General features: G+C 40.2%; 1 protein-coding gene across 3 annotated transcripts in view; it reads left to right on the plus strand.

Moving 5' to 3' along the window:
* Positions 1–27,648, plus strand: part of PUM23 (pumilio 23) — an 88,968-nt gene that overhangs the window by 10,403 nt on the left and 50,917 nt on the right. For all 3 annotated transcript variants that reach the window (XM_010272773.3, XM_088900543.1, XM_088900544.1), the window contains 2 exons: positions 17,301–17,468; positions 24,789–24,932. In XM_010272773.3, coding sequence (XP_010271075.1) covers positions 17,301–17,468; positions 24,789–24,932 — 312 coding nt within the window. The remainder of the gene's footprint in view (positions 1–17,300; positions 17,469–24,788; positions 24,933–27,648) is intronic.

Raw genomic sequence — 27,648 nt, forward strand, 5'->3', positions numbered from 1 at the left:
AACAAGATGGATTCTCCTGGAAATTGGACCAAGTGATGTTGGCCTATAGCATAGGGAACTCCTTTAGATTACAACTGTTGATAAATTCATTGAACCTCCTCATGCTAGTTGTGATAGATTGTTAGGGATTGTTTTACTCATTTAGAAACCTTATTACATTGAAATCTGCACCCAAGCACCAAGGGCCTTCTCATACTCCTTGAATTCCATAGAGCTCTTCTCATAGTTCATTCCACACTTTGTAATTATTTGGCCCATACACATTGGTTAACACCCATGTGAAACCATCCTCCACCATCCAGAACTTTAAGGGATACAGAAAAATTACCTATCAGCTTCTCTAATGGTTCTACCACATCCTCTTTCCAGAGTAATTAATCCCCCTAGAGACTTCCCAAGAGGGAGTTGAGAACCAACTCATTCCTCTTACTTTCCACACGCTTCTAACCCATCTTTTATCTAGATCTTCTAGTTTGGGTTCCTGTATCAATACAATGTCGAGCCTTTCCTTCTTCAACAGATCTTTTATCACCCTCATTTTTTTCGCACTTCTTAGACCCTTCAAATTCCAGCTAGTGATCTTCATCAACTTGGTTGTAGAATGAGACCCTCCACACCATCCTTTTAACTTCACTTTAGAGCCTTCCTCCTCTCCCTCTTCCACTAAATTCCAAGTCTCCTTCTATGTCTGAAATTAGTCTTTCCACCTCGGACCTTTTCTTTTTCTTTTTGCTTTTGTTAATTGTTTCTTTTCCTGACATCATAGATTTACCTCTTCCTTTCTTCGCATGGAAATTGCCCCCTAGGGGGTTTGTTTTTTTTTGGTGTTACCTCTAACAACTCTGCCTGTTTATATTCTTTCAACAAAACACAAATTTGCTCCCAAATTCTCTCCACTTCCTCCACTTGTCTTTTTTATTTTGATAAATAACAAAGGCTTTTATTAAGAGATATTAATATAGAAAAGTACAAAGGGAGGGGTAAAAACTCTTAACCCTCCCAAGAGAACAGTTCAGATTACAAAGTTGCCCAGAACATATTATCTCTTCCCACCCCTTGTTTAGCCAATGAATCTGCCAAGGAATTGGCGCACCTCTTAGTCCACTGAAACTTGACTTCCATATTTTGTATGAGATATCTAGTTTTCTTCTTTTCATTCAGAAACTTCCACAAACTAGAATCATCTTTCATTAACCAGTTGATAGTCAATTTAGAATCACCTTCCACTATCAGGTTTCTGATATTTAACTCTTGAGCTCTTTTTAACCCTTCCATAACAGCCAATATTTCAGCTCTAAGAGAGTCCCCCAAACCAATAGGACCCGATACAATGCGATAATTTGACCTTCATCATTCCTGAAAGCTCCCCTTATACCTGACAGACCTGGATTTCCTTTGCTGCTTCCATCAAAGTTTAATTTAGTGAATCCTGAAGCTGGAGGGGACCAAACTGGGTGAAATACATTCTTTCTTGGAACTGACCAAGCCACTTCTTTCCACTTCCTGATGATATCTTCTTTTGACTAGTTTTCAAAAAGTTGCAAGGTCTTAGCCCACTGAATCACCCTTATGGAAATTAATTCAATAATTATAGCTTTATTTCTTTCTTTCCCATGAAAGGTCTGTTGATTCCTTTCCTCCCAAACAGTCCAACATACAGCTGCTCTTACACATCTCCATAGAATTTTCCCTCTTTTATTCAACCCCCTAACAGTAGTAGAATGGAATAGGCTTTGTACATTTGAGGGGGGGGGGGTCCCCCTGCATCCAAAAAGATAGAAAAACCAACACCAGATTTCTAAAACAAATGGGCAAGAAACTAGTAAGTGATAACAATTCTCACCATTCTTCTTACAAAGGATGCACCAGTGTGGGGATAAACATCGATTAGGCCTTTTTCTTTGAAGTAAGTCGCAAGTGTTACACTTTTCAAGGAAAACTTCCCAACAAAATGCATCAACTCTGGGAGGAATTGGTCTACCCTAGACTTCCAAAACTGGAAAAGGGATTCCAAAGACAGGTGGGGAATGAGCCAAAACTTTGAAGAATGAGGAGCATGAGAAGACACCAGAAGGAGAAGTCGTCCAGATCCTACTTTCCCTCCTAAATGGATCAATAGTCACCCCCTCAAGGACTTTTAGCAGGTCAGCAATGAGGTTCAATTCCAGGTCTCCAAGGGCCCTTCTGAAACTCAAATTCCAATCAATGGATGAACTAGAAGAGGTAAAAAAAGTGGAGATTGGCTCATTTTTAAAACGTGATAGAGAATACAGGGAAGGGAAGAGCTCCTTCAGCGGAGGTTCCTTTTTCTTTTTTTTTTTCTGCAGATTACCTTAAAGCAAGCCCACCATCATTTTTGGTTTTGGTAACTATATCCCATCTGCCCCTTTGATCTTTTTTCTCCTCTCCTAGCTTCCATAAGAAGTATCTCCTTATCTTCTCCAAAATCCCACATATTCTTCCAGGTGTTTTGAACACCTACAAAAAGTACACTGGCAAATTTGCCAATGTAGATTTAATCAGAGTTATTTTGCCTCCCATGGATAGGTAATTTTTCTTCCAAGATGCTAACCTTTTGGTGAATCTCTCAATCACCGGGTTCCAGAAACTCTTTTTACTTGGGTTATCCCCTAGTGGCTGCCCCAAATAGATCAATGACCATTGTGCAATCTCACATCCCAAAGTTCGGACTCTATCCTCCACTTCACTTTCATTTGAATTAATGCCAATCACACAGCTTTTCAAAAAGATTGATCACTTGCTTTAGGTTACTCATCCAACTCACCTCCTCCCCACCACTGAAAAGAATTGTGTCATCGGCAAACTGTAGATGTGTTACTGGGACCCCATTCCTTCCTACCCTCTACATCCTTTCACCAAATTTCTAGAGTTTGCTCTCTCAATGAGTTTTCCTAGTACTTCAACAATTAGAGTGAACAGGAAAGGAGAAAGGACCTCCTTGCCTGATACCCCTGGTAGCCTGGAAATGATCCACCACCCTCCCATTAACTAAAATGGAATAGTGGCAAGTCCTAATACAACCTTTCACCCACTTGCACCATTTTTGCCCAAATCCAAAAGACTCTAAGACTTCTAGTAGAAGTGACCAATCCACCATATCATATGCCTTTTCAAGATCCAATTTGCACACTAACCCTTTCTTCCCACTTCTTTTGAAGTCTTCCACACTTTCGTTTGCAATTAGGATTTGATCCACAATTTGTTTACTTTTCACAAAGGCACCTTGATTTGGGGAAATTATTAAGGGTAGCATCTCTCTAATCTTCCGAGAAAGCACCTTAGCAATGATTTTGTAAAGGCTGTGTACCAGACTAATGGGTCTGAATTCTTTGGGGTGACAGACATCACCCTTTTTTGGGATCAGAACCATGAAGGTGGAATTGAGGCCTGGATTAATCACCCCCTCTTCAAAGAATTCAGAAAACACTTTTTGGATGTCATCCTTCAGAATCTCCTAGTAGTCTTGATAGAAAGCCATCGTAAAACCGTCAGGACTAGGTGCTTTAGATCTATTCATTGAAAATATGGCTACCCTTATTTCTTCCAATTCAAAGCTTCTCTCTAGCCACACCCTTGGCTCTTCCGATAATCTTGGCCACTCCAAACCCTCAATCTGTAATCTGCTAGACATAGGCTTTCTAAAGATTGATTTAAAATGTTCCACAAAGGCCCCTTCAATTTCTTCTTGTTGAGTCAATATTGCATCATTTATCACTAGCTTAGAGATCAAGTTCTTCTTCCTCCAGGTTTTTCCTCAGCTCCCACTTAAGCTCCTTCTCCCTTTCCCCAAACTCACCTTGTTCTTCTTTTGCATCTAACTCCACAATCTGATTCATCAACTGTTGTTTTCTTTCCTCAAGCCTCCCAAATTGAAGAATATTCCATTCTTTGATTTTGATTTTCAACACTTTCAGCTTCCACTGAAATTTCATACCCTCCCACTGAGCCCTTGGATCACTTGCTACCCACCATTCTTTCACTTTCTCCTTAAAACCTGGATGGGATAACCACATGTTCTCGAATTTGAATGGGATAGGCCCACTATTCCTAGGTTCCACCTTATTAATCAAAACTGGCCAATGATCAGAGGTGACTCTAGGCAATGTCCTTGGCATCAAATCTCCCCAATATTCTTCCCAATCAGCAGTAAACAAAAATCTGTCTAATTTTGAACAAATTGGATCAGCTTGGAGATTTGACCAAGTAAAACGACTATGCGACAAAATTCAGTTCTTTGAGCTCAAACACATTGATAAACTCATTGAATTTTCTCATACTTGTAGTGTTTTTTTGCCGCATCTTGTTGCACTCCTTAGTGAATCTAATTACATTAAAATCCCCTCCTAAGCACCAAGGACCTTCCCATAATCCTCTTATGTTTCCTAGCTCTTCGCACAATTAACTCCTATGCCTGTATCCATTGGGGCCATATACATTAGTTAATACCCATTCAAAACCATCACCCACCTATTTGAATTTAACAGAAACTGAAAATTTTCCAATCAACTCTTTAACTCCTTCAATAACTTCATTTTTCCACAAAGTCATTATTCCCCCGGAAGTTCCCCAAGAGGGACTCATTGCCCAAATGATATCATTTGCTCTCCATACACTTCTTGCCCACCTACTATTAAATGTCATGAGCTTAGATTCCTGAATTAGGAGTATATCTGGATTTTCTTTTCTCAGTAGCTCCTTTATTAACGCCCTCTTTCTTGCATTCCCCAATCATCTCACATTCCAATTCACGATCTTCATTTTGCTTTCTTATTTTGTCCCTAACCTCCTCTCTTCCTATTTTTCTCCTTTCCTACCCCTTCCCTTTCTTTCACTGATTTTTTTATCCCCTTCCACATCTTGCTTCAGCCAACTTCACTCATCTTTCTTTTTTTCACATTCCCTTCTTTTCTATTCTTCAGGTACATTTTCAGCTCATTCAGATTTTTTATTTTACATCCCAATTTTCCCACAAATTCAGCCAACGACTCTTCTTCTGCTTCTTCCATTTCAGATTCTTCTAATTCCTTCTCTTCTATCTCTTCACTCTTTTTGTATTCCATCTCTTCTCCAGTATCTTTATACCCTCTGTCCGCACTTTCATTTTCCTTCTTTTTCTCCCCTCTTTGCTTTTTCTCTTGTGTCTCAATTTTCCTCCAACTGTCTTTTTTCTAACAATGAAACTTCTTCCTCTGTTTCTAACCTCACCCTTTCAACTTCTACTCCATCTCCAGCTGTTCTTTCTAGCTGTGATGCCAAGGTACCTGTTTCAGGCACAAAACCCCGAATAGTAACAAAACCTGAATGGACACAAGCATACCTGGCCTGATAGGAGAGGAATGGACAACAAGTTGTGTTGGGATATCAGTAATAGAATTCTGACCAGAGCTCCTTCCCTCTGTCTGATTTGGTTGTTGGGGTAAACTTGGTTCAATCAAAACCTTTTCAATCCCTACCGCCGAAAAAGGCTTTGGTACATTTTCCTTTCAGGGTGTTTTCTTGTAAACCTTTAGAGAAGAATCCTGCTCCTCCAAACTGTAACTCACTTGCCTGTTTTCTGGAAAGGATTTGTTTGCAAGAATAGATGTACCCTGATCGTCCTTTAAAGCTGCTGCTAAGTTCCCCTCATCCTTGTGTGGTGCATCGGTTGTTGAAGAACTTTTCAGCCTTGTCTTCCACCTTATTCTGCTCCACCCCATTTCCACATCCTTCCGAAACACATATTTCCTCCTTTGGAAATAGAATAGCAGTGTTTAAATTTCATCCTCCCACTAGTCCTTCGAATCTTGCAGATTTACATTTCCTATACTGATCATGTCATGTGTGTCTGAATCAAGGTTTTCAAGGTCGCACCATCGAATTGGCCTTGGATTGTGCGATCTTTGGAAAGTCACGACAGATTTTTCTAAGGAATCCATTGTAGCAAACTTGTTCTCTGGTTTGACTTCTTCGAAGCCTTAGAAGAGTTCGATGGGGACAACGCTAGATGATTAAGCTTGTCCAGCATCAATCCTTCCTCAGTCACGTGCGGTTTTAAAGAGTCATGTGATAACTTATGGGCCACTTACAGTTGGTCCAGTAACAAAATTACCTGTATGAGAAGGCCTAAACGAAATGTTAAGTCCAACCCCACTTAACTGTTCAACCACATGAGTTTTTAAAGAGTCAACCCCCCCTTCGGCTTGATCTGATGGCTCAACTCTCTTAATAACCGGTTTGAAATCCTTGGCCAAACTGGTTTTTCCTTTTGGAGATGAATGGTCTAGCTTGTTTGAATTTTTGGCACCAGAAACTAACACCTGAGCAAAGGATCTTTTTGCTGTCAGTCCCTTGCCTTGTAACCCATGTATTTGACCTTCCTCACTGCCCATATCTTTTGGATAGTCGAAGTTTTGCTTGGCTATTTTAATGAAACTTTCCATCTTCTGATCCTCCAATCCTAGGCAGCCATGCAGGGTCTGTTCTTCCACTTGTACATCTTCCTGTTTGACGTCTAACCACAGAGAAGCTTCAATGGAGGAAGCTAACTGATGAGGGCGGATTTGGCCCTCCAATGACATCATGACACATGGCATCTTGGAACAGCTAGTTGACACATAGACACCACTTAAGCAATGACTTGGAGTCTCAGATCGTGTTTTCTCTTCGTCCAAACCTAGCAACTTGCCTTCACCACCAACTTGGTGACCTCGACTACAACTCAGGTCGGCTAGAAGTACCTCGTCCAGGGCCAACCTACAACACCTCGTCATTGGCCGAAGTGATCTCGACGCAAGGAGCGACCTTCCTCGAGGGCGTGCCGGCCTAACTGAGGTCCAGGTGGTGACCTGTGAGACGTGCTCGTTGACAAATTCGGCATGCATATCCCGACACTCCCACGATTCTTGGAAGTTGGCCCACGTACCGAACGTTCTGGAGGGTGGTCAACGTGCATGATGTTTACCTCCAAGGATTTTGGACCGGTTAGGCACGACCTCTCGGAAATCTCGGATGCGGTGCGTGGGGCTCACATTGAACAATGCCTATATAAAGGCACCGGCCCCAAAGACTCGGGGGGAGGAGAAAAAAGAGAGGTACGCGTGATTATTTACTCACGAGCATTCAAGCACTCAAGTATTCAGCTCGCATCCACAGTATAGTACTGACTTAAGCATCGGAGCGACCTTGCCGGGTTAGCCACCCTGGGTTCTCTGATCTATTATTTTGCAGCTTGGTCCGGCTCGCCGTGCAACTGGAGTTCGGATCATCTTCCAGCTAGGAGTATCTAGATCGTGCACTATCAATTGGCGCCGTCTGTGGGAAACACTACAAGAAGCTAAGTTCTCACCTTCTAAAAGGCTAAGTCCTCTTCTTTCAGAAAGCTAAGATCTCACCTTTTAGAAACTAAAGTTCTCACTTTCTAATTTCCATTTTTTATAAACTCAAAGGCACTTTTGAGCAGCATCAACACCCAGAACGAATACCGATTACTGGGGGGAAAAAACATCTATGATGAACTTGGAGAACTCCCCTGTGACAAGCAGACAAGTTTAGGCTAGGCTCAACATCCCCAGTGCCCTAGATAAATACACTGCTACTGTATGTGAACGCCCCTCTCCCCGCGGTAGAGCCATTAGTGGTTCCCGTCGGGATTGAAGTGTAGTAGTTCTATGAGATGAAGCATTAGTTTCCAGATCTGAGCATGGGAGAAGCCCGATGTAGGCAACAATAGAACATTCTCAACAACAGTCAGTTAGGACGAGGCCTCATCAGCCTTATTTCGCGAGGTCACCTCTACAAGATGAGCTCTTCGTGGCTTCCGCGAGAGTTGGCAACCAACGGACTGCATGGATGCCCTTGCAAGTCGAGCCTTCCAAGGCTCCCGCGCAAGCTGGTGACCTAATGTCAGTAGTGCTGCCCCTGTAGGTCGAGCTCCCAGTGACTTCTCGTAGGAGTGGATGACCAACGTCACTAACGAGGCTGATGCAGTGCAGCCGTGGCTCTGAACTGCCGACTCACACCGACAACATCATTATGCCCTCGCAAGGGGGGCAGAACATGTACGTTGTGGTCTCGCAAGCACTCACCAAAGAAGATAATCCCACAGGATGACGTAGAAGCAGCCATATGAGAAGTTACTACAGAATGGCCACCCGCTTAGGCGGAAAGGTCAGGTCACACGTCGGCTAAATAAGGATAAGGAGAGTAGACCGCGAGTCGCTCCCAGAGCCCAAGGGCTAAGGTGCTGAGCTGATAAAAGACCTCGGCACCACATGAGACCCAATCGCCTCTTCGGCATGGGCAAATAAAAAAGTAGCTTGTGCACAGGTAGGACGGGCACATACCCTACAATGTTTGTTCACTTCGGCTTACATTGAGATCGGGTTATTCCTATTAGAGCCTAGCTCGCCAGCCCGACACTTCGTTAGTAATCCACACTTATCCACGTCAGCTCGGGCATATACCTAGTCGCCTCTTCGGCATGGGCAAAATAAAAAAAACAGTTCGCGTTTAGCCTCATTGATGTGCATACAGTTTGGCACCTCGGGGTAATCCACACTTAGAAAACTTTTACGCAATGGAGTGGAGGACAAAATACAACACCTATTCGGCCTACCAGTTCGGCATCATGACAAACACAAACCTGGTTGATTTCTTAACAATCGACCTCTACCTCGGTTTTAGGCTCCGCGTCGAACTCATTGGCTACTCTTTTGAGAACCAGTTCGAGTGACACTGCGTTGAAGTCTACTTAGGTGGAGCGACCTAATAAAGCAGTCATGCAGTTAGAACCCTCCCTTGAGGACAGCATGGTAAGCTTCGCTCTCGAGGTAATGGTCGGATTGTAGAACCCCTTGATGGTTGCATCCCTAATAAGGTAGATGTCCTCGGGGTACCTGCTGCACCTCTCCTTGAGAGGATGGGTTCTCTCTCGTGCCCCAAGAATCAAGACAATGAGGTCTTGCGTAAGGCAGCAAACACTCGAACTATTCCGATCTGACCAACGTTTGCGACTATGAACTAATCGAATCAGTCATCTTGGGTCAAAAGGAGCAATCTCCTCCCTTCGCCGAGCTACACTTAGCTCGGGAGTGGGGGGCAATTGATGAGGGCGGATTTGGCCCTCCAATGACATCATGACACATGGCATCTTGGAACAACTAGTTGACACATAGACACCACCTAAGCAATGACTTGGAGGCCCAGATTGTGGTTCTCTTCGCCCAGACCTGGCGACCTGCTTTCACCTCCAACTTGGCGATCTTGACCACAATTCAGGTCGGCTAGAAGCACCTCGTTCAGGGCCAACTTGCAGCACCTCGTCACTGGCCGAAGTGACCTCGACGCAAGGAGCGACCTCCCTCGAGGGCGGGTCAGCCTGACTGAGGTCTAGGTGCCGACCTGCGAGACGTGCTCGCTGACAAATTCGGCATGCTTATCCCGACACTCCCACGATTCTTGGAAGTTGGCCCACGTACCGAACGTTCTGGAGGGTGGTCAACGTGCATGATGTTTACCTCCAAGGATTTTGGACCGGTTAGGCATGATCTCTCGGAAATATTGGATGCGGTGCGTGAGGCCCACACTGAACAATGCCTATATAAAGGCACCAGCCCCAAAGACCCAGGGGGAGGAGAAAAAAGAGAGGTACGCGTGATTATTTACTGACTAGCATTCAAGCACTCAAGTATTCAGCTTGCATCCACAGTATAGTACTGACTTAAGCATCGGAGCGACCTCGCCGGGTTAGCCACCCCGGGTTCTCTGATCTACTATTTTGCAGCTTGGTTCAGCTCGCCGCGTAACTGGAGTTCAGATCGTCTTCCAGCTAGGAGTATCTAGATCATGCACCATCACTAACCAAAGCAGCAGATGTCAAATCTCCCCAAAAACTCCCCCACCAGACGAGCTCCACATAACAAGGCATGGAGACTGCTACATCATGTTTCTACAGGTGGAATGACAACCCAATCACCCTGACTATTACTCCATCTCTTTCGTCTCTGGGTTCCTTCAATCTATAAAGCCAGTCATGATCTCAGTCACTCCTCGCCATCCTTGACTGTTTTTTCCATCAGGGAAGCAGACTATTTGTTTCCTTTCATTGTCAAAGAACTCTGAAAGAGATATGAATAAACCTTTTGCATTCTGTTTACTTTCCACCACGTATCTCCTGCTAGACTTTGTGTTATTTTCCCTTCAGCATGTCTGTTTTCCTTTTGTTTCTGCTTCTTGCAAAAAATCCTTCAGCCATTCAATTATCTCCAAACCTTCCACCTCCAAACACCTTTTGTTTCTTATTTCTTCAAACATAAAATCTTTAGCCTTCACTTTCTGGGCTTTCCTCCACCTTGTCACCTCCACAAAGCCCTGTGACAAAGTGGGCCTCATTTCTCTCTTGAAACCTACTTAGAACTCCAGTCTTCAGGTTCTTTGTATAGATGTTGTAAAGATTGAGCAATTAATTTTCTTTTGGAGAGAGTTTAAAAATTGGAACTTGACTTAACTCATTGGGGACCTGTGTATAAGTCCTAAAATCATGTAAGGTAGTCAGTGGAGTAATTGAAGTTGAAAAGCTTTAGATTGAAAAGTACCTATATAGTCTGCAAATTTAACTTGTTTTGATAAATATGATCAATGTATGTATTACTAAATCAAAAAATGGGGACAACCCCTATATTACAAGAAGCATTACATTTACATGGTTAATGAGTGACAATCATGCAGAAAACATGTACATGTAGTAGCACCATATTGTGGTGAAATAGTGCAGTAAATTAGTTACTGTAATTGCTGTTTTCTTTTATTAATTGCTGTTAGTTTTTTATAATGTCTTTTAGTTGCTGTTAGAGTTACTTGTATGGCGGGGGTATTTATGTCTTTGTACTAATTTTTATATTAGAAACATATAAATACTAATTGAGAGAGTGAGCGGCAGAATGATTAGCTGCGCCTTTCTTCTTCTCTTCTCTTCTCTTCTCTTCTCCCCTGCTTTCTTCTATTATTTTTCTCTTTTCTTTCTTTTGTTTCTTGCTGAAACTACATCAGAACACAGGCCGACTGTGAACAGATCAGCCAACTTGGTATCAGAGCCAAGTTTAGGGCTCATGTAGGGTTCTCCCAACCAACTACATGAGGTTAAATTAAGGCTGGAATTTTCAGCTTGGTATGCTTGATTCTTGGAGGTTTTTGGAGAAGTCTGTTGCTGCCCAAGACCTGTGTAATTTTGGAGATCACCAACAACCAGGAAGATTCAGAGATTTGGGATTGGATAGAAGTTTAAGGGTTTAAGCCTTCCTTGGGACGTTGGAACGACATTCAGAGATCGACAGCTTGTAGAAGGTGATTGGATTCTTTCGGGAGGAACGGCCGGATTTTCTGGTTTTCTCTAGGGCTGGTTCTAGGTTTTTTCTCTAGAAACAGATCAGTCTTTGGGTTATAGAATCTTGTTTATTTTTTCTTCTATTGGTACTGATACTAGGTTGCTGAAAGATTATTTCAGAGCTGTAATTGTCACTGGGTTTCTGTACAGAAACCTTTTTCAGCCTCTTTGTTAGATAGCTGTGAGTTTTTGTGGTCTGATTAACATGTAGGCCATTGGGAACAAAGCAAAGACATTTGGAGAAGGATCCATGGGGCCTAGAAATATGTCAGACAATTCTTTTCAGATTACCACTGTTAAGTTTGATGGCACAACTTACCTGGAATGGGCCCAATCAGCCATGATGGCTATTGGAAGAAGGGGGAAGCTTATGATAAATGAGTTCAGGAAAATTATCTAGTGATGACCTGGCTGTGGAACTCTATACAGCTCCATATTAGTAGAAAATTCTTATGGGTGAAAACTTTTAAGGAAATTTGGGAGAATATGGAGGAAACATACTCACAGCCCTAGAATGTTGCTAGGGCCTATGAGCTGAAAAGTGAAGTGAACAATCTTAAATAGTGGGAGAGAAACCTGTATTTGTTTATTTCTCCACATTGAAATCCTTGTGGCATGAAATTGATCATTTGGAGACCATTGAGTGGGAAAGCCAAAAGGATGCAACAACATACAAGAAGTTGGTTGAGACAAATAGAGTGTTTAATTTCTTGCTGAGCTGAATTCAAATTATGACATTGTGAGGCAACAACTACTTACTAGGGACAATGTCACCTTGTCTTAGGCTTATTAACTAGTACATAGTGAAGAGAGTAGAAGGAAAGTCATGTTATAGATTCCACCCATGGAATCAGCATTGGCAGTAGTGAAACCGAAGCCTGTTGGTGATAAGGAGAGGGATATAAAAAGGGAAGAGAAGAGGGAGATAATTTGTTACTATTGTAAGAAGCCAAAGCGCACTAGGGACACTTGTTGGAAGCTGTAGCCCTATCTTGTTCCAGCAAGACTTAAGAGTAAGAAGGGGAGTGCTAATGTAACTGTCTCCAATAATTGTACATCTTCTACCTTGAAATCCACTACTAGGGGTGCAACATGGCAACTTGGGTAAGGCCCAACCCGAATCTGAGCCGACCCAACTCGAAATTTGACACGGGTTGGGCTTGGATTTTTGGTCCTCGGTCTAGGCTCGGGCCCAAGAATTTTGGCTTTTTTATTTTTTTGGGCCGGGCTTAGCCGTAGTCCATAGGTAGCTTGAACCCAACCCAATATGTATATATGTAAAATTTTGCATACATACATACATATACGTATGCTTATTTACATATATACATTCATGTTTTACCAAAGAAAAATACATATATGTATACATATTTGCATAAACACATACTTACATGTATAATTTTAGAGAGGTTTCATTGACCAACCTGAGCCCAACGCGAGTGCATCAAATTACAATGTGGGTTGGAAAGATCGTGTCTTACCTCAGGCTTGAGACTTAAGCCAAAATTTCAGATTTGGGCTTGGGTTGACCATAAACCCGACCCAACCCGTTTGACTTGCACCCCTATCCACTACCACTACCACCTTGGCTTTTGCTCACGCTCAGGCTTACTGCCTATAATGCTTCAGCCCTAAGTAATATTAGTCTTTTTTGGATTGTTGATTCATGTGCTTCAGACCATATAACTAGTTTCTCCTTTATGTTTACCTCTTACTCCTTATCCTCTAGTGGTAGAGATAAAGTTTCTATTGCTGATGGATCCCTTGTACCTATTTCTGGCAAGGGATATATCAGAATGTCTGATTCCATCTCTTTGTCCGCAATCCTACATGTCCTTAGACTTAGCACCAATATGCTTTCAATTAGTAGTATTACAAAAAAATCAAAATTGCTTAGTAACCTTTTTCTTTGATTGGTGTGTTTTCCAAGATTTGGCAACAAAGAAGGTGATTGAGACTGGGCGTGAGACAAATGGAATCTACTTGCTAGAGTATCCACCTATGAGGAATAAAGAAGTTAGAAGGTCTTTTGTGTCTAAGTTTGTGAGATAGATTATGCTTTGGTATAATCGGTTGGGTCATTTATCTTTTGGGTCTTTGAAGAGTCTTTTTCCTACTTTGTTTTGAGTCAGTTCAAGTGTCCAATTTGAGGTATGAGAGTTGTGAACTTGCAAAGCATTGTAGATTAACCTATTCCTTGAGTAAAAAAAGAAGCATTCCTCATTTAGAAATTGTGCATATCGATGTTTAGGGGCCATACCACATTATTGCAATGGTGGAATACATATATTTCCTATTATTTGTTGATGATTACTCTTGGTTTCATGGGTTTACCTTATGTGTTCCCGAGATAAGGTACCTACTCTGTCCCGTGCATTCCACTAGATGATTTTGACCCATTTTGGCATCAAAATCAGAAATATTAGATCTGATAATGCCCATGAGTATTTTGCAAAACCCTTGGCTTCATATCTTCCTTAGTATGGGGTTATTCATTAGAGTATCTGTCCTCACACACCTCAACAAAATGAAGTAGATAAGAGAAAGAATAGGCACATTTTGGAAGTTGCTAGGAGCATCATGATAAATGCTAATGTTCCTATATGCTCATGGGGTGATGCCATCCACATAGCTGTTTACCTTATCAATAGGGTTCCTTCACGGGTTTTAGACATGAAAGCTCCTTTTAACCTGCTGTATCCTGATAAGGACCAATTTTCTATTCCCCTTAAGACCTTTCGATGCACTTGCTTTGTTCAAATCCTTGGACCTAACCATTCTAAATTTGATCCTAAGGTAGCCAAGTGTAGTTTTCTCGGGTATGCACAAAATCAAAAGGGCTATTGTTGTTATGATACAGTCTCTAGTACTTGTTTTGTGTCTATGGATGTTACCTTCTTTGAGGATGTTCCTTATTACTCTAGGATTTCATCTCAAGGGGAGAGTGGTGAATAGGACGTCTTTGATCAGGAAGGCTCATTGTCAATTCTTGTCACTGAAGGGGAGTGTAGTGATGGGGATTGCCAAAAGTGTAGAGAGTTGAGGGTGTTTCATAGATGATGGTGGAGGCAAATTGGTTCCGATAGTGTGTAGTCTAGGCCACTTCTAGTCTCCTCTACGACACTACATCTAGGTATCACAATTACTACATATGACATGCCCACTACCACCACTGAAATTCAGCCTCCTTCAATGACCTTGACTTTCCTATTGCAATACGCAAAGGGAAACAACACTGCACCTCATCTATTGCCCATTGCGTCCCCTAGTTTTTTTTCTTATGACCACCTTTCACCTTCATATAAGCCCATTTTGGTGACTATTGCTGCTATACCTATTCTTGGAAAGTATAGGAAGCCTTGGTAGTACCTGAGTGGAAGAAAGCAATGAAAGTTGAGATGGATGCCCTTATAAAAAATGATACTTGGGAGTTGGTGGGTCAGCCGAGAGGGAAGAAACCTATTGGTTGTAGATGGGTATTTACAGTGAAGTACAATGTAGATGGTTCAATTGAAAGGTACAAGGCCCGACTGGTTGCTAAGGGATACATACAAACTTATGGTATTGATTATGTGGAAACCTTTGCACCAGTCACCAAAATGAACACTATTAGAGTGTTGTTGTCACTTGCTGCAAACTTCTCATGGCCGTTGTTCTAGATGGATGTTAAAAATGCTTTCCTGAATGGTGGTCTACAAGAAGAGGTATATATGGAGTTGCCTTAAGGTTTCTATGCTGGGGATATTGGAAAGAAAGTTTGTTGATTGAAGATGGCTTTGTATGGTTTGAGGTAGTCTTCAAGGGCATGGATTGACAAGTTCAAACTTGCCTTGGAGAAATTTGGTTATGTGTAGGCTCAATTTGACCACACTCTCTTTATCAAGAAAACATGTTCAACCTTAACTTTTCTGGCCGTGTATGTTGATGATATTGTAGTGATAGGCAGTAACAATGATGAGATTAATTCTCTGAAGAAGTTACTTAGTAAGGAGTTTGAGGTGAAGGATCTGGGTGATTTGCGATATTTCTTAGGAATTGAAGTAACTAAGGTCTAAGCATGGTATCTTCATATCCTAGAGGAAATATGTCCTTGATCTCCTAAAGGAAACTGAAAAATTGGGAGTTAAGCCAACAAACACACCAATTGAGCCAAATCATAAGATAAATGCAGAAGGAGGCGAGTCACATGATAAAGGAATGTATCGACGATTGGTTGAAAGATTCTCTACCTATGCCTAACACGTCCTGATATTTCTTATGTTGTTAGTGTTGTTAGTTAGTATATGTAGTCTCCCGGAACATCCCATCTCCTTATAGTCAAGCGGATGCTTGTCTATTTGAAGAGGTGTCTAGGCAGAGGTATATTCTTCAAGAATAATGGTCACATGAAGATAGAGGTGTATACTAATGTAGACTGGGCTGGATGTGTTGACGGTAGGAGATCTACTTCAAGTTATTGTGCCCTTGTTTCTTGGAGGAGTAAGAAACAAGATGTAGTTGCCCGCTCTAGTGCTGAAGCAGAGTATAGATCAATGGTAATGGTGTGGTTGAAGTGTTATGGCTAAGATCCCTACTTGAGGAGTTAGAGATTGAATATGAAAGGCCCCTGATGCTGTATAGTGATTACCAGTCCGCTATTAATATCGCTCATGATCCAAAACAGCATGATAGGACCAAACATATTGAGGTAGACTGGCATTTTATTAGAGAAAGAGTTGCCTCTCAAGAAGTGTGCCTTCCCTATGTTGCCTCTGATATGCAGCTTGCTGACCTCTTCACCTTAACAGTTACAAAGAACAAGCTAGAGACAGACTTATGCAAGTTGGGAATGACCAATATCTATTTCCAACTTGAGGGGGAGTGTGGAGAAATAGTGCAGTAAATTAGTTACTGTAGTTGCTATTTTCTTATATTCTTTTTTCTCTTTTCTTTCTTCTGTTTCTTGCCGAAACTACATCAGAACATAGGCCGCCGACTGTTAACATATCAGCCAACTACATTGAACGAACAACAAGAAATAATTAGCTCTCAATGAAGTCTGAAGCGGTGAAACTGCAACTCAAACTTTAAGGTTTGAGATCCACCACACCAACTGCCTCTGTCTTTCCAAGTGATTAGCTGGGTCTTTATTCTTTTCTTTCTCCCTTCTGGATGAAGCATAGATGACTAATAATTTCACTACCAGTGAGTGAATTTATACAAAAGCTCTAAAGGAGCAAGGGGAGGCCAAAGAACATGGGGTGTGAAGTGTTTTTTTTTTTTTTTTTTTTTTTTTTTTCGGGTAATAGTGGTCTGAAGTTGTAGAAAATCATTTAAGGACTTATAATTTTACAAAAAACATGGCTCTTGGTAGAGCACCATGATGACTAATAATTTCACCAGTGAGTGAATTTATACAAAGGCTCTAAAGGAGCAAGGGGAGGCCAAAGAACATGGGGTGTGAAGTGTTTTTTTTTTTCGGGTAATAGTGGTCTGAAGTTGTAGAAAATCATTTAAGGACTTGTAATTTTACAAAAAACATGGCTCTTGGTAGAGCACCATGGTGGGACAGGATTTGTGTATATTTGAGCTTAATGTGAATTCAGTTGAGTTTTTCCTTCTGGGTGAGGGCTTGGACAGGTGGAGTTTATGCTTGTGTTTTGTCTGTTTGATTTGATTTGTTTGTTCATTTACTTATTTTTGGTGGTTGGGGCAGAGTATGTGGCATTATGATGTTGCTGTTCTTGCTTAGGCCTCTTGACATGGTCTTGGTTTCTGTGAAGTCATCGGGTGTGTGGGTTTTTTGAGCTCTGTGACCAGTTTACATGGCAGCTTATGCCATGTGGTTATTCTTGTGAAGATGTTTCTATGTTTTAAATGAAAATGTAATCTTATGTGAACTGAGTGATCTAGTGATCTAAGTCAGAACTGTTTTGTGCAGACTGCTTTAAAGCTATTAACAGGAGAGGACCAAGAATTAATGCATGTAATTCCAGTTCTTCTTGGCTGTCCTGAGAAAACTTTTATGGAAGGGGACACCATAGAAAGTACTGTAGTGAAAGATATTCTTGCTCTGCTTAAGGATACTGCTTATAGCCATTTAATGGAGGTAGGCTGCCTAATCTTCATAGTGCACAATGTTGCAATTGTGTTTTTCTTAATCTTTATACTTGATATATTAACCTATGTTTTTTTTTTGTTTGCATTTTTGAAAGATATGATATCATGATTTACAATCTATAACTGAACTGAATCTTGGTTATTTACAAACCACAAATGCAGTCATGGCATTTTAGTTTTGAGTATGTATAAATTCATACTAGGTACTGTAAAAGACCTCCTTTTGATGTAATGGGTTTTTCTTTAATTGGTAATTTTTGATGTAATGAATGTGCAATGTAGTTTATAAACTTCTTACCTGTGTGTGATGATAGGTTATAGACAATTATGTATCATGCTTGTTTGTGTTGATAGCTTATAGCCCATATGTGTTGATAGAACACATTGTTATTTTATTTAAAGGCCATTCAAGTCCTACAAAGCCCTGGATTCTCTAGAGGGCACTCACTGAAATAAAAATTGATTTAATTCATTAGGAGGGATCCAAAACTGAAAGATTTCAGATCTGGAAAGATTAGATCCAGGACATGAAAACCAGTTGGTGAAGTTAAAGTTAGTAGTGGGTATCTTAATATCTTTAAAGAATCGTTGATGACATTTTTATGTGTGCTCATGAAAGGAAACTAATGTGGCCCTCCTAGTAAAATACGCAATTCATACTTGAAGATAACAGAACATAAAGTCAAAAACATTTTTTGGGTTAAAAAGTTGAACGCACACAAAAGTAGATTGAAGTACACTAGGAAAATGAAGAACTATGTTGGGATTTTCCTGATTACGGTTCAGGGTTCACTGTAGTATCATTATCTTGGGGGTTTTGACCTTAGTGAATGTTCTGTTTACTGCTTAGGACACATACTTCTTTCATTTTTAATTAGTCATTGCTGTCATGGACATCTATGAGAATGGCCATTTTGTGCCAAAAAAGGCCAAAGGTTAGGTCTGTATCCAGTCAACCCCTCCCAAGACCCCAGATAGCAGGGCATTGGTTTATGGCCTTTAGGGAGATGTAGGACCAGGAGAAAAAGTCCTACTAGAGTGAATATGTTTGGAAAAAGAGGAAGGAAAACGAGAGTTGCAGATCTGATTTATGAGGGGAAGAGATACTTTAAAAAAGAAAAGTTAAAGAGAAAAAGGATACAATTCTAGAGAGTGAAAGAAGAATATCACAATCTTCACCATGGATGAAATGCTTCAAAGGAGACCGAACTGGTATCAGCCTCCTCATGTGTGTGTACTATGTTTCAAAGCTGGGGAGAATATCAAGCACCTCCTATTATCTTGCCCCTTTGCTACAAAGATTTGGTCCCAGTTCCTTCTTCGTTTTGGAAAGACTTGCATGTTCCATAAGAAATACTTGACCATTTTTCCTTGGGAAACACCAAAAAAATCTTGAGGTGCACACACTCAATGGAGAACATAATGGTAAAGGTTGCAGATTGGTTAATATATAGAAAAGAAATAAAAGAAATCTGATGAACTATATCTTAGAGGCTGAAATGTAGTGGCAAGCTATGGACTTAGCAGACAACCATCACCAAAACTTGGGAGTGACCAATAACAGATACGCTAAAACTCAATTTTGATGGTTGCTACCTTGGTAATCCGGGTCCAGCAGGAATAGGTGGAGCAATACGAAACCATGAAGGAGAGCTCATTCTAAGCACTGCTTCAGGGGCTGGACTGTGCAACATTCATGGTTGGTCTGATCTCATCATTGAAGGTGACTGTCAGACTGTGGATGGTTCACTTCAGAAAAAGGTCATTGGAATCTTAGACTTACTCTGAGAGAAATCAAATCACTTGTATCCAACATGATGTCATGAACCACTCATTTGCATACCTTGGGCAGCAAATAACCCTTTTGACATGCTAGCTAAGGAAGGTGTAAACAAAAATGTTTTGGATTGGGGATTTCATGGTCCAGGGAGGGTTTTGTAGTAAAATCGAGCTTATCTCGGGTTCTTCAAATAGTCAACTTTTTAAGCTGTATGTATATTCTGGTCTACGATTCTTCTTGGATCTTTTTCCTCATTGATGCGTTCTTTGTAATGCAAGTTGGGAACCTTTATACCAACTTGTTAATCTCCTGCTCTTTGTAATGCAAGTGGGGAACCTTTATACCAACTTGTTAATCTCCTGCTCATTTGCTTCTAGTACTTGAAGAAAATATGTCTCTTTTTTGGTGTGCAGGTGGGTGGCTCTAACTGATGTGAGAAGCTTGCTTAATTCAGCTTTAAGCCTATTTCCTAGGAGAGGAAAAGCTCTATTGTGATGTACTAGGGTGGCCAAAATTTGGGCAATTTTGGAAGAATGAAATTCAAGAATCTTCCAGGAGGAGGCATGGGAGGTGGAAGAAATTATAGAGAGTATTAGAATCATGATAGTCCATTTGTCAAAAACCCTGACTACGTTCACTCCATTCTCTATGGATGAAATGTGTAGAGGGCAGAATTGGATAGCTGCATCATCAACCTCAAGGTCACTGCTGCAATCGCGATGGTCTCCATCTAGACCCAATCTTTCAAAGTTAAATTTCGATGGGTGCTGTTTAGGAAATACAGGGATGGCAGGTTTTGAAGGGGTAATTAGAGACCAAAATGGGTCTGTTGTGGTTGTTGTACTCAGGTTCTGAGGGACAAGGCAATTCATTGAAAGCAGAACGAATGGCTGCACTGGAAGGCTTGAGATTGTATAAGAGGCTGAATTGAATGAACATTGTGGTGAAAGGGGATCCAAAGTTAGTGGATTGGATGACAAAAAACAGTGAAGGAAGACCACAGTACATTTATCAAAAAAAAAGGAAGATGGCGGTACAGAAATCACATGAGGGAGATTGGACAGCTGGCAGAAGACCTGAATGCCGGTTTTTGTTGGGTTAGAAACAGGGTGTGACTAGGGAAAAATTGTATTGAGCTCAGTTGTAATGTTCTAATGTAGGAGGACTGGGTGTTTTTCCACCAAAAATTGGGCTCCATTTCTCATGTAAATACATTTTTCTTTTAATCATTAATTAATGAAGTCACTGTTATTCTTAAAAAGAAAAGCTTTTATTCTAAACATAAAGGCTTGGGTTTCTCTTTATAGACTTTAACTTCAATTGGGAAGTTGTCCCAAAATAAATTCTACTTCAGAATCAAGACAGCACACAAGGACACTCATGTAAGGTCTTCAACCCCTAAAAGAACTTTGATAACCATTCTAATCCTATGTACACTTGCCTTGTTATGAAGACTTAGTACCAAATTTTATGAAGACTTTTTGTTGTTGAATGCAACACCTCAGGTGCCGGAGTAGGTGAAGTCTTTAAGCAAGAAGAGAGCCCTCCTAGCAACAACTCAAGACTAATCATCTTTCAAAATCTTCTAGCAATATTGATAAAAATCCATTGTAAACCTGTCTGCTTGGGGCTTTGGATTTGTCCATTGAAAAGATAGCCCTCTTTATTTTTCCCTCTTTGAAGTCTCTTTCCAATCAACAACTAGCCTCATCACCCAAGAGTGGCTAATCAATTCCTTCTAGGTGGATCTCAAATGGTAACAAAGCTGTTTTTTGATCTATAACATGAACTTATATTATAAAAATAATCAGGATTACATAAGAACTCCAGGGGAGATAAAATGACTTAGCTCCCCCCCGGAGAACCCCAATAGAAAATTACAGAATAGCCAAAAATAATTGACTCCTTCCCACCCCCTGCTTTGCCAAGTTATCTGCAAAGGCATTAGCGGTTCTCTTTACCCATTGAAATTGAATTTCCAAGCCCAAGTAACCATTTAACCTCTCTCCTCTCATTAATGATAACAAAGCTTTATTTGGGAAGTGGGTTTGGAGGTCTTGGAAAGAAAGGGAGGCCCTTTGGAGGAGAGTGGTGGCTTGTAAGTATGGGGTGATGAACCTTGGGTGGGATTCAAAGGAGGTGAAACACGTGTATGGAAGGGTATCATGAGTTTTAACTCCTTGATGATTCCTTTCTATACATGGAAAGTGGGAAGTGCATTGAGTATAAGGTTTTGGGAGGATGACTGGTCGGGGGTGGGGAAATTTTCTGAATTATGCCCAAGGTTATATAATCTCAGTAAGAAAGGAGTGCCAATTTCAAATTGCTACGAAGTAGTAAATGGTGCTATGGTTTGGAGGCCGAATCTCAGGAAACCCCTTTTTGATTGGGAGGTGGAGGAGTGCTTGGAGTTGCTGGCAAAACTTCAGACCTTGGAGACCAGTCCCTCAGTTGCAGATGTCAGATTATGGAAAGAGTGTAAGGATGGGTAGTTTATTGTCAAGTCAATGTACTCGGCACTGATCAGAATTAGGGGTGTTTGGGGTAAGCCTGTACCACCAAGGGCTGAACCATTTGCTTGGTTGATTGTGAGAGGTTGCATTCTAACACAGGATAAACTAAAATTTAGAGGTCTGCAGTTTCCAAGTAGATGTGTGCTGTGATGGTGAGGAAGATGTGTCTCATATTTTGCTTCATTGTAGCTTTTCATATCCTGTTTGGTCATATTTCTTCAAGTCATTTAAGGTGGACAGGAGGCCTTTGGCTGATCCAGCTGAAATTTTCAGTTGTTGGCCAAGAATCCAAGGTGGAGTTAAAGTTAAGATCCTTTGGACATGTATTCCCTTTGCTATTTGCTGGGAAACATGGAATTAAAGAAATAGAAGGATCTCCAAAGTCTCTTTTTGCTTCCAGAGTTTTAAGGACTGCAGAAAACTTTGGAGCTGATTTTTGGACTTCTCTGAACCCTTATTAGTTCAACAGTTATTGGTTGGGTGTTTTTGCTTCCAGAGTTTTAAGGACTGCAGAAAAGAGACTTTGGAGCTGATTTTTGGACTTCTCTGAACTCTTAATAGGAATGCTGAGATCTGTTTTGATACTGAAATGTTGATTTTTTCTTTTTTGGTGTTCTTAGATTACTGTAATATGGTGGGGGTGACATCTTGTCACCTAGTTATGATGTACTGGTTTTCCTTTTAGCAATAAAATTTCTTTTTTATTTATCTTCAACAAATGATCCACAAATGTCTTATCAATCTCTTCTTGATTAGATACCACTTTCCCGTTCACTTCCAATTTGGCCACAATTATTTTTGCCTTATCCCATTTTCCAAGATGTGGGACAATTTTGTATTCCCATCTCCTTAATTCATTTTGTCTTGACTTTTGCCGTCAACAGATCTCTTCCCTAAGTAGAACTTCCAACTCCTTAAACCTCCATCTTAAGGCTATATCGTCTTCAATAAAACTCCCCTAATTTTCCTTTTCATTCCAACTTCTCAATCTTGGCAATTAGACCGATCTTCTGCTTCTATTCTCCCAAAATGATCCTTGTTCCACTCCTTAAATTTTTAGTTGCAATCTCTTCTACTTCTCATTGAATCTCACTGCCTTCCACCTAACTCCACTTTACTCTTGCTTCCACACACCTCTACTTTATGCACAAAATCCGGATGAGTCAACCACATGTTTTCAAATCTAAAGGGCGTTAGGCTACTCGAAAAGACTTCAAGACCTAACTTTATAGGACAGTTGTCTGAGGTAACTCTAGGTAAAGCTCTACACACCAACTCTTTCCCATGGTTTTCCCAATTTGGGTTGAACAGGAATCTATCCAGTTTAGAATAGTGAGGGTTCTCTTGGAAGTTGGACTAAGTAAATCCAACTTGCAAGGGGGTTGGGGGGGTCTTTAAGCTCACTGGAATCTATAAATTCATTGAACCTCTTGTGGAGATAATTTGCTGGGTGTTATTAGGTTCATTTGAAAACCTAATCACACTAAAGTTATCACCCAAACACCATGACCCATCTCACAATCCCCTAATGGCTATTATTCCTCCCACAAGTCATTCCTTTCTCTTTAACTGTTAGGTTCATACACATTAGTTGGCACCCACATAAAACCATCCTCCAAATTCCTGAGTTTCACTCACACAGACAACATGCCTATCAGTCCCTCCATGATCTACATCGCCTCATCCCTCCACAATCACTATTCCCCTAGATGCTCCCCATGACGAGGCATCCAACCATTTGATGCCCCTTGAGCACCATCCTGATCCACTTCCTATCCAACTCTGCAATTTTTGTTTCTTGCAGCATTACAATGTTTGGATTTTCTCTTCTAAGCAATTCCTTAGTCACCCTCCTTTTTCTAGCACTCCTCACTCCTCGCACATTCCAGCTAATTATCTTTATGTTACTCTTTCTTAAAATCAACCTCCTCTTTAGACACTCCTACGTTGGGCTTTTCCTTTACCCCCCTTCCACTAAACTTCATGTCACCTTCCACATCAGAAATCAACCTCTCAACCTCCAATCTTTTCTTCCTACTCCTTTCCATCTATTCTAACTCTCATCATTTCACTTATATTTCTTGAGCGTTCCTTTCTTCTTCCTTGTTCAAAGGGGGATGCCTCACAGTTCTCACTATTATCCTACTTTGACTCTTGTATTTGTTCTTACTACTTCCCCAAGGAGCTTATTGTATCGTATTGTTGTTGTTTTTAATAAACTTTACTATTTTCAGAAAAAAAGTTGTACTGTGGGGTCCAGCTTATAGGAGTGGTAGACATCCTACAACTTTCAGGGTCTCTTGTAAATATTTTATTCTTCGAATAAGACCTTAGTGACCTATCAAAAAGAAATCTAATCCTATTGCAACCAACTTATTTAAGGACACAAATTTCTAAAAATAGTAAATCATGATTTTGTTATAAATATTAATTACTGAATTACTTTAAATATTTAGTCTGAAAGTTACTATAAATAGAAAATTTGATCTTTTCTAGAAGACTTAAAACCCTATTCCCAAGATACAAATAAACTAGAAAATAAATCTAGAAAACTTGAAAGTACAAAAATCCAAAACATCCAAGCATTAAGAAACTCCCATGAAATGAGGATTTGGGTGAAAATTGATTTCTTTCTCCATGGTTTCTTTCCAAACAATCTTTCCTGCATCAGGACGATGTGAATCAGATGTGGAATATGTAGTTAAGGACTTAAAGGTGGTAAGTGGATCATGTTGACCATGCCAATACTAGCATTTTCTCATTTCTGTGCAACTACTGTTATTGATACTTTCCACTGGCTTTTTTATTTAGGATAAAATTCTTGGTTCTTTTCTATCTGCAATATGTTCCGCTTGCTTGTTTTATGCCCTCTCCTCTCCCTCTTTTCTCTTCTTCTCCTCTTTTGTATTACGTTCCATTTGACTCCTTGCTATTGGTTTAATATGTCTGTATACGTTCTATATTTTCCCTAATGCAGGCATCCTCTGTTAATGATTGAAATTTATGCATTTTACAGGTTATTTTAGAAGTGGCACCTAACACCTTGTTCAATGAAATTCTCACTAAAATCTTCAAGAATTCATTGTATGAAGTCTCTTGTCATCATTGTGGCAGTTTTGTTGTGCAAGCATTAATTTCATCAACAAGATGCCGAGGTCAAGTATGTACTATCCACTTTTGTAAAATTGCATTTTCTCTGATTTTAGTGTTCCAGATCTACATTTTACAGTGTCCTACTGCAAATTGGCAATATCATCTATAGCATGGGGAATCTATGCTCCCCAAGTTGCTTTGGGGAAAAAATTCTGAATACACGGTTGGCTGGATATTTGCTCCTTGAAAAGCATAGATATGTTCTTATGCAGTTACATGACATCATTACTTGGGGTTGTTCTTTAAATTGCTTAGTCAAGATGATAGGTCACAGTATTTTGTCCTTTTAAATCCAGTGTTATTGAATTATCGACTTGATAATCAACTAATTAATTGAGGGCCAGACCATGACATCACTAACTAGTCGGTGAATGTTCATATGGTCACCTAGGAGGACTAAGCACTTACTAGGTTGACTATTTTTTTTTTTTTTTGATCAATAGGTTGACTAGTTGATTAATGACTAGCAGCCATAAATCATTTTAAAGATTTATTTATTTGTTTTTTCTCCACTTTTTTGAAATAATGTTGAATTTGTTTGTATTTTATTGTTTTTGTGAAGTTTCTTTAAGTATTTATGGTACAACATGATTGCATGATGGAATATAAAACTGAAAAAAAGGCATAAAAATAGAAGAAGGCAGTGGATGAGTTCTTTTAAGTCCTCTTCCAATCAATAGTGTGTTAGTATGGATTTGCCACAAACAAAGGGCACTTATAGGTAAGGTTGCACTCTTTCTTTGGAAAACAAAAGTTGTGATTATGTTTATCAATATTGGCATTATTTGGCAAAATTTCCCCATTTTGCTCGGTTGCGATATAAAATTTCTTAGGAATCTGTTTTCCTAATATCTTCAATGTTTTGTCGATATGTTGATGATATTTCAGATTTCATTGATGGACTACATATTTAAGGTTTAAAATTTTGGAATATTAGTTGATCAAAAAAAATTGGAGTATTTATTATTAAAAACTTTTCAATATTTCATTAGAATCATAATAATTTTTAAAAAGTCTTTTCCTAAAAGAACCAATAGGGAATTGGTGATTGGATAATTAGCTGTAGTGATAATTGATTGAAACTCACACTTGTGAGAACTGTACACTGAGTAGTGGTTTGTGATGGGTTAAAAGGAGTATCAATGAATGATTCATTAAGAGATTGGAAAATAGTTGCTGCCTAACAAAGAGCTAAACCACAATGAAGGGTAACCATGAGAAACACCTACTAGAGGAAGGGCTGAAGCTCAATTTTGATGGGTGCAGTTTAGGGAAGCCAGGAGTATCAGGATTTGGACGAGTAATTAGGGACTGCAGCAGCAGCATACTTCTGAGCTTTTCTGTTTGATTAGGTGTAACAAATTTCCTAGAAGCAGACTTGCAAACTTTAGTACAAGTTGGGCCTTTACTTAAGCTCATTTGCTAGGCTGAAATTTGAATATCTCATTCAGGTGCAGTTTAGGGAAGCCAGGAGTATCAGGATTTGGACGAGTAATTAGGGACTGCAGCAGCAGCATACTTCTGAGCTTTTCTGTTTCATTAGGTGTAACAAATTTCCTAGAAGCAGACTTGCAAACTTTAGTACAAGTTGGGCCTTTACTTAAGCTCATTTGCTAGGCTGAAATTCAAATATCTCATTCAGGTGCAGTTTAGGGAAGCCTGGAGTATCAGGATTTGGACGAGTAATTAGGGACTGCAGCAGCAGCATACTTCTGAGCTTTTCTGTTTCATTAGGTGTAACAAATTTCCTAGAAGCAGACTTGCAAACTTTAGTACAAGTTGGGCCTTTACTTAAGCTCATTTGCTAGGCTGAAATTTGAATATCTCATTCAGGTGGATTCCTAGAAGTGCAAACATCATATGCAGTAGCTAAAGCTGGACCAGTTAAGTATTCTTTGATTGGGGAGAACCATTGATTGGAATTACTCCATAATTTTAATGTGAAAGATAGGAAAGATATCCCATGGAGATTTGGGCCTTTAGTTAGAATCTGAGCCAGTACTAGTTCAAACTGAGTCTTCAGCCCAGAGAAGAATTTGGCAGCATCTAAATGCTCGCTATGCTCTTGCTGTACCTCGAAGTCAGTGGGCAATGGCTGATATACGTTCAGTTCATTCCTTAGGCTTTTTAGATCTGCATAATACTCCCCTATGGTTTTATCACCTTATTGGAGGGCAAAATATTCCTGATATACATTGTCCTGTCCAGAGTATAATTGTTTTGTATGATCTTAAACGTCTTTAGTTGTTTCCAGGAACATAAGATTAGTACTTATATGATTCTCCATACTATTCCCTAGTGATGTCATGAACTCATGATTTGGGCATTTTTGTATACCCACTCATTGAACCCTTTAGATCCACTCTTAGACTGGTCCTCCTTGATATACATCAAATTTCCTCTCCCAATCAATGAAACTTCCACCAACTTAGCCCATGGTATATAATTAGTACCATAAAGCTTGACTGTAGTCAATTAGGAATTCAAAAAATCTTGCTGCATCCCCACAGCAGATTTAGGTCCACTATTTGATGTAGCCATCAGGCCAATAGACCAAAAAGACACTGCTCTGGTTGTTTGATTAATATGCTATTGCTTACAGCTACTCAAGTAGGCTTTTTACTCATAAAACAATGCTGGAATGCTACCGTACCCAACTTTCAGCACTGAAAAACCATCAAAAAGAAAACACCACCTACCTGAATCATTGACACAACCTCATA

Source organism: Nelumbo nucifera, chromosome 3, assembly GCF_055504915.1.
Source record: "Nelumbo nucifera cultivar China Antique chromosome 3, China Antique-T2T, whole genome shotgun sequence".
Classification (NCBI taxonomy): Eukaryota; Viridiplantae; Streptophyta; class Magnoliopsida; order Proteales; family Nelumbonaceae; genus Nelumbo; species Nelumbo nucifera.